Source organism: Cynoglossus semilaevis, chromosome Z (genome assembly GCF_000523025.1).
Source record: "Cynoglossus semilaevis isolate Cse_v1.0 chromosome Z, Cse_v1.0, whole genome shotgun sequence".
Lineage (NCBI taxonomy): Eukaryota > Metazoa > Chordata > Actinopteri > Pleuronectiformes > Cynoglossidae > Cynoglossus > Cynoglossus semilaevis.
The window spans coordinates 5217427-5227965 of record NC_024328.1 but is presented as its reverse complement, the minus strand read 5'-3'; the positions used below and the strand labels follow the sequence as shown (position 1 = coordinate 5227965).

The 10539-nt window shown below is 45.4% G+C and overlaps 1 protein-coding gene across 1 annotated transcript; it reads left to right on the top strand.

Annotated features, from left to right (window-relative positions):
• The first annotated feature begins 1674 nt into the window (after positions 1 to 1674).
• Positions 1675 to 8436, top strand: LOC103397595 (glycine dehydrogenase (decarboxylating), mitochondrial-like). The gene is made up of 11 exons (XM_017043152.2): positions 1675 to 3408; positions 4123 to 4198; positions 4747 to 4872; positions 5025 to 5174; positions 5629 to 5741; positions 5957 to 6098; positions 6324 to 6435; positions 6535 to 6630; positions 6795 to 6967; positions 7314 to 7394; positions 7812 to 8436. The coding sequence occupies exons 1-11, from the start codon at positions 3338 to 3340 to the stop codon at positions 7950 to 7952; spliced, it is 1281 nt and encodes a 426-aa protein (XP_016898641.1). The 5' UTR covers positions 1675 to 3337; the 3' UTR covers positions 7953 to 8436.
• The last annotated feature ends 2103 nt before the right edge of the window (positions 8437 to 10539 follow it).

Sequence of the window (10539 nt, the reverse complement as noted above, 5' to 3'; positions counted from 1 at the left end):
TTTCTGGCAGCTGGTGTCAATGTTGCTTGTCAGGTAGCTGATCAGCCTCTTGGCCAGTGCGGAGAAAAAGATCTTTCCTTCGACATTCAGGAGCGCGATGCTCCTGAACTGACTGATTGTGGTGGATATTGCCTCCTTTGAAATAAAAACTGTGACTGCCCTTTGCCACTCTGAGGGGATGACGTGGTTCTTCTATGCCACCCCCATGAGGTTCCACAGAAGTTTTTGGACCCTTGGGCAGTACTTGCACAGTTTGTAAGGTATCCCATTGGGGCCTGGGGCTGAGGCTGCTCTTGCTTTCTGGACAACTTCTGCGACCTCACTGAGCTTAGGGAGAGCAGCATCGAATGGGAAAGGTGGGGGGGCTGGGCGAGGAACTTAACCAGGAGATCCCAGGGGAGTTGATCTTGCTGGGTTGCTGTATTGCTCCCTGAAGTGTTCCTCCAGCTCCGATTTTGTGATCCCCAGCTTCCCACTGCTGTTGTCCTCTAGAAGCTGTCTTGCGTGCTTGAAGGGGTTTTTGAAGAAGTTGCTCCTCTCATTTTCTTTCTGCCTCCTGCGTTTGCTGATGCGCTCTGCCCTCCACAGGCTGGCATGGTTCTTCACCTCCTCCCACAGTGGTTTCAGGCCCTCCTTCTCCTCTTCGCCTGCTTTCCTCCACTGCTTTCTGACGTCGCCTCTTCACCAACTGCTTGATCTCCCTCTCCCTTCTTCCCTTCTGCCTTGGCCCAACGTTCTGTCTTACAGCCATTACTCCAAACCTGCCTATACACTCCTCATAGAGAAAGTCTCCAAAGCAGTTTAGCTTGGTCTCTATTTGGCCACGTAGTGAGTGCTCTAAGATGCTAACCAGATCTTTATCCAGCTGCTGCCATACTGCGACCTCGTTGGCTTTGGGCCATTTGACTGGCTGCCGACGGACTGGTTCTTTCCTTTCTGTCCTGGTTCCTGGTTATGGGGGTTTTGCTGTGTTCTGAGGTTCGTTGGTGTTCTGGGGGTGTTCTCCTCGGTGCCACTCTCAGAGGAATAGGTATCCTCCAGGGGTCCTTCTGTGTCCTCCACTTGCCTTCCTTCAGCAGCGTTGGAACCCTCAGCACTGTGGTTAGCGACCTGGCTTTGGGATCCTATTGTCTGACCTGCAGATGCAGTGCAATGTTGCTGCTGGCCACTCACTTCGCACTACTGTATTCCCTGGTGGATCCTAGGCCCCTGAAAGTTGTCAGTTTCTCCCAGCCACACCTGCATTTTCGCATTACCTGGTCATCATTGCCTGTGTCCGTTTCAGTCGTTACCGAAAAATCAGTCCGGGTTGGTCCTTCTTCCATCCCGCCTCTCGGAGGGCCATCGGGTTGTTTCTCTTTGCTTCGCTTTGTTTAGGGTGTCCCGCTTGGGACGATGCAGACTTTCCTGCAGTCATCCAGTCTCTCCTGGATGTCCTCCAGTCTTCCCTGGACACCAACTGCCCTTTCACAGTAGTCACTAGATGCCTCCAGGTTGAACATATGAAAATACAGGCTGGTGGTCTACCTGCTGGGCATTGCTGCCTGACGCACCTCCTCCAGTGTTCAGGGTAAGGCAAGGGGCTGAGGTAAGGTATCGAGTGGAATGGGTTGTTCTCGGAGGGCCATCGGGTTGTTTCTCTTTGCTTCGCTTTGTTTAGGGTGTCCCGCTTGGGACGATGCAGACTTTCCTGCAGTCATCCAGTCTCTCCTGGATGTCCTCCAGTCTTCCCTGGACACCAACTGCCCTTTCACAGTAGTCACTAGATGCCTCCAGGTTGAACATATGAAAATACAGGCTGGTGGTCTACCTGCTGGGCATTGCTGCCTGACGCACCTCCTCCAGTGTTCAGGGTAAGGCAAGGGGCTGAGGTAAGGTATCGAGTGGAATGGGTTGTCTTGCTGGACTATGGCTTTTCCTGATTAGCTGGTTGTTTTTTATAAATTGACTATCCTTTTGAAAGACACATCTTCAGTAGTGGACCTTGGGGTCATCAAGTGTTTCGGCCATTATCACTAGACACTCTCCCGCTAGGAAGGTCCCACTGGGGCTGATCATGCCCCAGGGTGTGTCTTGTTAAGTAATTACTATTAGGTTTGTAACTAAATTCCTAACTTGATTTTAGCTAGATTCCTAACTTAGGTTGATGGCCTTTTTATGGCTAGAGTTGAGTTTATTATTTAGTTATGCCTATTGTGTTTACTATTGTGTGTAAATTTACGTTGAAGTGAATGGGTCATTCTTTGTTTGGCCCCCAACTTACCTCTTTCCTCTTGAGCCACAGCCAAAAGCTGCCCTTCTCTGCCTCTTCTGCCAGTTCCCTAATGGCTTTACTGCGCCCTGCTCCTGTGCATCTCATGCCGCGGAGCAGGCGTACAGTTGAGGACCCGACGAAGCCCCTGCATCCTACTTCAATGGGCCACATGATGGTTTTCCAGCCAGCCTCTCTGCATTCTGCTGCCAAGTCTGCGTACTTTGCATGTTTCCGCTCGTTGGCAGCCTCCATGCCTTCCTCCCATGGTACGGTAAGCTCCACCATCAGAATAGTCCTGCGTGGTTATGAGTTTCTGTGATCTCCCTGGGGAATTGGAGCTGCCTCCCTAGGTCGACCCTTATTGACCACTCGCTGCCTGGTGAGAGTACTGTTGGCATTCTTTCTGGCCTTTGCAAACCGTATCAGAGGTCTTGTTGAGGTGGAAGGTTTGTTGTTGACCTCCTGTCTGGATGTCTCCGCCACCTCTGCCGGCTTTCTTAACACCAGGTCATGAGTTAATATCTACCAGTTGATGATAAATCTTATTAAAAAAAAAAAAACACAGGAGAAACCAAACCATTGCTTCCTCGGAACAGGATCTTGTAGGAATTTTCCAGTCTCTTGGCCATGTAGTTCGCATTAAGGCTGGCAACTTCTGTGGCGCAAACCTTTGGATCCCAGACTTTAGGGAGTTGATGTTTTCAATAGGGATGCACTGTTCAAGTACAGGTAATCGTACCTGATGTAATCGTATCTGATGTAATTGCACCGATCCAGTGACCTGATCCTCGGTCACATCTCACCACAACCAGCTACGCTCTGGTCAGTCAGTGTTGTGTGTTTTCATGCTAGAGTTCAATGTATCATTGCCCTCATGGGTAGTTTATTTAATTGGTCACCAATGTCAAAGATTTGTTCTTACAGTTTGTTCTGTGAGATGGTGAAAATGTCAGGCTGTAAGATCTTCAGTATTTTGCAACCTATTATTGCCTTCTTTCTCCTCCTCTTCAGCCCATCACCTGGAAGGAATTTGCCAACATTCATCCGTTTGTTCCTCTGGATCAGGCTGAAGGTTACCAGATTATGTTTAGGCAGCTGGAAAAAGACCTGTGTGAGGTGACAGGCTACGACAAGATCTCATTTCAGCCCAACAGGTCAGAACACTCACACAGCCATGAGCTTCAGAACATATACTGCACACAAAGATTGGAGGTCTGCCATGAAGTAGTAAACAGGTCTTTTTTTTTTAAAAATCCAAAAAAACTGGTAAAACATTGCAGATAATTATTTATTTGTGACATCTACTTTTGTATCTTTTTGCACTTTTGAGACATTACAGTCAATGTGTCAACAGTGGCCACCAGGACCATTACCCTGTACCATCTAAAACCCTATCCACTCCAGAAGGTGCAACTTCCTGTGCTAAAACAACAACAGAAAAACAGGACCTTATCAACATAATAATTCACTTTGAATGGGGGTCAAGGTGTCACCCCCGATGGTCTTTTATGGTTTTACATCTGATAGCACAACCACGTCAGTTTTGCAATTGTGACAGTCCAGTTATAAGCAGTCAAACTCAAAAGTGCCTGTTGTGCTGCATGAATGTTGCCTTGGAATGTACTTGGCACAGAAACCATGCTCTGTTTTTATAATAACGGAACAGAATAACTAAACCACCATGTGCTCATCAGTACCACAGTTTCCAACAACAAGCTGAGTTCTTAAGGCAAGGTATTAATATTAAATATTAATAGTGTAATATTTTAGACTGAGAAAACTTCACCCTCGTGTCTCTCTTGACATTAATATATATTTTCTGGAAACTTCTCACCATTAACCTGATGAAATGTGTGCATGTGTTGCAGTGGAGCTCAGGGCGAGTACGCTGGTCTTGCTGCCATTAAAGCATATCTAAATTCCAGAGGAGAACGTGGCCGAAGCGTAAGTGCTACATTTTTTTAAACATGATACACTTTTTAGGTGTATGTTTTTGAGAATATCTAAATACCTAAAAAAAATTACAAAATTAAAATGTTCTAAAAGTTCAGCTCTTCCTTTGTTCTTTCTTTTGTATTAGAAAAATAAAATAGTTTCCACAGCCCAAAGCCCCTAATAGTTGGCTGGGGAAATATGCTGGAAAAAGAAGAGAAAAGGGGAAATAAAAACAAAGTTAGAAACAGAAGTTAAGGTAACCATTCTGAAAGGGAACATGTGTTTCAACTGTGTCTCTACATGCAACGGGTCATTGTGCCATCACAATCAAGGCAGTAAGATAAGATGTGATTAAAGAACATGACTCAGCAGTTTAAAGCTCAGTCCACAGTCAGTAATGGATATTGTGGCAGTTGAGTCAAAGTCCAAACAGAAAATGAAAGACAGATTACTATCAACTTGTAAAAATAAACCATAATGTTAATGCTTTTTATTTTTGAATCAAATGTGCTTCTTATTACTTGGTAAATAATTGTTTGTTTATTGCTTTGTCTCAGGTTTGTCTAATTCCTAGATCTGCTCATGGCACAAACCCAGCTAGTGCCCAAATGGCAGGAATGAAGGTCCAGGCGGTGGAAGTGGACAAAGATGGAAACATCGACCTGGCTCATCTCAAAGCACTGGTGAGATTGTCTTCACTAATATAGAGCATGTTATATTTTTTCCCTTTGTATTTTTCCTGACAGTATAAAGAAACTCCACTGTAGTTTTTATAATGAAGACTGTTTGTCTTTGTTTATGTCCTAAAACTAATCTAAAAATGTCTCTGGCTCAGGTGGACAAACACAAGGCCAGTCTGGCTGCCATGATGATCACTTACCCTTCCACCTTTGGTGTGTTTGAGGAACAAATCAGAGACGTTTGTGATCTAATTCACCAGAACGGAGGTCAGGTTTACCTGGATGGAGCAAACATGAACGCTCAGGTGAGAGAAACAGAAAGTGAGGAAGGAATGGAGAAAGCCCAGGTGGAGGTTACAATTTTATTCCTGATAAAATTTACATGCATTGTATCAATGTATCTATTTATGGTATTAATAATTAACAGGAATGCAGTGTTGAAAGACATTGAGAACAAACTGTTCCTCACAAAGATAAACATTTAATGTTTTTGATATGAAATGAAATCCAGGAGAAAGCAGAGAATGAATATTGTGCTGCATTCAGGTGCAGGTATTCAGAATTATCTGCTTTGTTGACATGGACACAAATGGTCCAAATTTGGATTAGAATAAAATCCCATCATGAAGAAAAAACATTTTATGATGCCCAAAAAAACAACATTAAATGTTACCCTGATGTGAACAGTGGTATTGTTATTCCCAATCGAATTCACATCTCAACATATGGTTTACAGATCTCTTTTTTTCTACCTTACAGGTGGGTTTGTGTCGTCCTGGAGACTATGGCTCTGATGTTTCTCACCTGAACCTGCACAAAACCTTTTGCATCCCTCACGGGGGAGGAGGACCAGGCATGGGCCCCATTGGAGTGTGTGTACACTTGTTCACACATTATTAAAAAATATTCAATTATGTTTTATTTAATAAAATTGTCTGCTATAATGTAGTTGGTGAACAAAAGCAAATTCTGCTTAAATAATTGGATACAATTTCATATAGGTCTGAGACACTCATCAATAATCAATCAATCGTCATCATGCATTCTGGTTGTTAAAGTGGTCTAACGACCTAGTTACTCTTTTCAGGAAGTCCCACCTTGCCCCCTTCCTCCCCAGCCACCCAGTTGTGGCCATGGCATCTGTCAACTCCTCCAGCTCACTGGGAACAATCAGTGCTGCCCCATGGGGATCGAGTGCCATCCTTCCCATCTCATGGGCTTATATCAAGGTCCAGTCTTTTTTTACAAGTACACATTTATTTAAAATTAAAAATTAGTTTATTGTGGCTAAATGTAAAATATCTAATAAGAGAAAACAGGATCAGTTTAACAATTAAAAACTATTTCAAAGTTAACAGGAAGATTACTCGAATAGCTCAGAAAGTAGCAAAAAATAAGTGAAGTTGCTAAGTTGTGCTGTGCTGAGCTAACTTTAATGCTGTGCTGTGTTTCAGATGATGGGATCCAAAGGTTTGAGACATGCCACAGAAGTTGCCATCCTTAATGCGAACTACATGGCCAAGAGACTGGAAAATTCCTACAAGATCCTGTTCCGAGGAAGCAATGGTTTGGTTTCTCCTGTGTTTTTTTTTTTTAAATAAGATTTATCATCAACTGGTAGATATTAACACCTTTATCCCTTTCCCTGCTTTTATTGGGCTCTAGGTTTTGTGGCTCATGAGTTCATTCTGGATGTGAGACCATTTAAAAAGACAGCAAACATTGAGGCTGTGGATGTTGCCAAGAGGCTGCAGGATTATGGTACATAACTTTTTTTCTATATTTCTTTAGTCTGACACTAAACCCATTTTGCCTGTGTATTAGTCAGTAATTGCAACACTTCTTGATGTCTGACTACAATCTTCAAATATGTGATAAAGACTAAATGGAACCCTGATCCACTCATTTCTGACCCTGGCTTGCAGGTTTTCATGCTCCCACTATGTCGTGGCCTGTGGCTGGAACATTGATGATCGAGCCCACAGAGTCAGAGGACAAAGCAGAGCTTGACCGCTTCTGTGATGCCCTGCTGGGTATTAGACAGGAGATTGCAGACATTGAGGAGGGGCGAATGGACACTCGCATTAATCCTCTTAAGGTATGTCATCACAAGTTTGTGAGGTGAAAAACAAAAATACTATTTACCAGAACCAGTCACCATTGATGACTGGGGGCGGGGGTGGCCTAGTGGTAAAGGAAGCGGACTTCGGTCCGGAAGGCCCCAGGTTCGAATCCACCAACTGCCAGGTTGCCACTGAGACGCAATGGCATCGTCCTCAAGCACTGCTCCCCGGGCGCTGACCACGGCTGCCCACTGTTCACTTGGTGATGGGTTAAATGCAGAGGATAAATTTAGTTGTGCATGGTGTGCTGTGTCACAATGACAAATAAAGATAAGTTTTAGTTTTAAGTTTTTGATGACAATGTTGTTTCTCTGCCTATAGATGGCACCTCACTCCCTGGCCTGCATCTCTTCATCAAACTGGGATAGACCATACTCCAGAGAGTTTGCTGCCTTCCCTCTGGTAAATGTTAACTCCCTGCCATTACTTTTTTTGTGTCTTCTAGACCAAACACAGAAATACCATAGCTGAGTGTGCCAAGGTCAGAATAATTTAACAGGGAATTACTGTGTAAGGTAAATATTTAAGTGGATGTGACAGTTTGGCTTTGAATTGATGCCCTGAAGGGATATGATTTTGGAAGAACTTTGTTGGTTAACAGCCTAGCGACTCATCTACATTCATAAAGATCAAACCTCACCAGCAATGCAACTTCTGGTTTACTTTTACAGGTTTAATTTGCAACTAAAAGACCTTGTCATCAAGGTCCTCAATTTAAACCTTTGTCATATACAAAAATAAACTCAGATAATGATATTGGCTGCCACCTGCTGGACAACAGATTTTTATTTTTTCCCCTCTCTTTTCCAATTTTTTTAGCCTTTTATCAGACCAGAAACCAAATTCTGGCCAAGCATCTCCAGGATTGATGACATCTATGGTGACCAGAATCTGATGTGCACCTGCCCACCCATGGAGGCGTACGACTCTCCTTATGAGGAAAAAAGGGCATCATCGTGAATGCTCTATTGTGTAATTATCTCGTGAACTGTTAAAGTTTGTGAGAGCTAATGGGCTCCTTATCATTAACCTGCTTCATTCTTAAGATTTTCAAGGTCACTGATTGTACTCTGACCAGGAAAGGACCAATGGTGGCACTATTGTGCAACACACCTAAAAGCTGGTGTTCATTTGATTGGCTTTTGAAAAGACAACATATGCTGCATCTGTTGTTAAATATCTGCCTTTACTTTCTGATTACTTAATTTTTTTGGTTTGCATTGATTGATCTACATAAAGAGAATCCTGTGTGGCCATTTGAAGGAAAAAAAAATACAAATTTTAAAATAAATGATCTAATCCAAAATATGTTTGTGTTTGGGAGAGGAATGGCAGGCAGTAAACCTTTGTCTTAATGTGTTTGTGTGAGAGAACGCAGGTGAAAAAGTTCTCTTTTTAAGCAACACTGCCACCAAGTGGTGAATAAAATGTTTTTCCTATTTTACCCAGTCTCGATTTCTTTCGCTTAACCCACGAGTTTTCTCGACATCACATGCAGCATGTCGAGTCAGTTTGGTGGATATGCTGGTCCAGCTTGCACGACCCAGGTACCATATCAGTAGAATAAAATACAATAATGCTGACAGTCACAGATCAGAGGGGCAAATGTGATGTGTGTTAAATTAGACAGGTGTATGAGACAATAATTTACTTTTTTCATCTTAATCATCCACTAGGTGTTATTACTGTCCAAAATCGTGAGCCTATATTGAGCCATTTGTCCAGCTTGAAGCTTTGTATATGAGGGCAGTTTTATTTATGCCGGACTTCCTGACAACTTCATCCTCTTACTCAGCTTTCATTTGTCCAGCGTTACTCTACCACCTATATCCAGGTACAGGGCAGCCATCATGTAGCTCAAACGAGACAACAGATGTACGTGGACCCCAAAATTAGATTTATTGAGATTTATTTATTGACTAACGGAATGTGACGGCCCCTCCGTTGGAACCGCAACCTTAACCCCCTCCTCCCCCCAGTTGAAGAAAACCATAAAATCAAAGAGGTTCACGTCGCCCGGATTGACGTCACCAGGGCCCCTCCCTAGAGCCAGGCCCAGGGTTGGCGCTCGCAGGCGAGCACCTGGTGACCAGGTCCTTGCTCACAGGACCCAGCCGGGCTCAGCCCGAACAAGCGACGTGAGCCCGCTTTCCAGTGGGCCCACCACCCGCAGGAAGGCCCACAAGGGGCCAGTGCCTTGTGATTTGGGTGGTGGTTGTGGGAGGAGACCCCGATGGCCCAATCCCTGGACAACCACTCTGGCTATGGGGACATGGAATGTCACCTTGCTGGGGGGACAAGAGCCTGAGCTCATCGGGAGGTTGAGCGATACCGACTAGATATAGTCGGGCTCACCTCCACGCACAGTCTGGGCTCTGGGACCCAACTCCTTGAGAGAGGCTGGACTCTCTTCTGCTCTGGAGTTGCTCGCGGTGAGAGACGGCGTGCTGGCGTAGGCTTACTTATAGCTCCCCAGCTTGCCAGTCGTGTGTTGGAGTTCTCCCCACTGAGCGAGAGGGTTGCTTCCCTGCGCCTTCGGGTCAGGGACAGGTGCCTCACTGTTGTTTCGGCCTACGGGCCAAATAGCAGTTTAGAATACCCGGCCTTCTTGCAGACACTGGGAGGGGTACTGGATAGTGCTCCTCCCGGGGATTCCATTCTGACAAACCATCCGGCGCCTCAGGAAGGGGAAGCAGTTTCCCACCACTGCTGTTTACATCTCCAGCCGGGGATGTCGACTGGAGGTGGAAGGAATATTTCGAGGATCTCCTCAATCCTGCTGACACACCTTCCGCCGATGAGATCCGCCCTGAGTACCTCAAGTTTATGGATGTTGTGGGGCTGTCTTGGTTGACACGTCTCTACAGCATCGTGTGGCAGTCTGGAACAGTACCTCTGGACTGGCAGACCAGGGTGGTGGTGCCTCTTTTCAAAAAGGGGGACAGAGGGGTGTGTTCCAACTACCAGGGATCACACTCCTCAGCCTCTCGGGAAAAGTCTATTCCAGGGTACTGGAGAGGAGAATCCGGCTGATAGTCGAACCTCAGATTCAAGAGGAACAATGCGGTTTTCGTCCTGGTCGTGGAACACTGGACCAGCTCTATACCCTCCACAGGGTGCTTGAGGGATCATGGGAGTTTGCCCAACTGGTCCACATGTGTTTTATGGATTTGGAGTGGGGGGTGCTCCGAGAGTATGGGGTTGGGGGCCCTCTTCTAAGGGCTGTCCGGTCCCTGTACGATCGGAGTAGGAGTTTGGTTCTGCAGCATGCACTGGGGCGGTTTGCAGTCGAGTGTAAAGCCGCTGGGATGAGAATTAGCACCTCTAAGTCCGAGGCCATGGTTCTTGACCGGAAAAAGGTGGTTTGCACCCTCCGGGTTGGGGAGGAAGTCCTGCCTCAGGTGGAGGAGTTTAAGTATCTTGGGGTCTTGTTCACGAGTGACGGTAGGATGGAACGTGAGGTTGACAGGCGGTATCGGTCCATTGCCCCGCCGACGCCTCCCTCGGGAGGTGCTAACACTAGTAATCTCGTTCATTGTTTTTATTC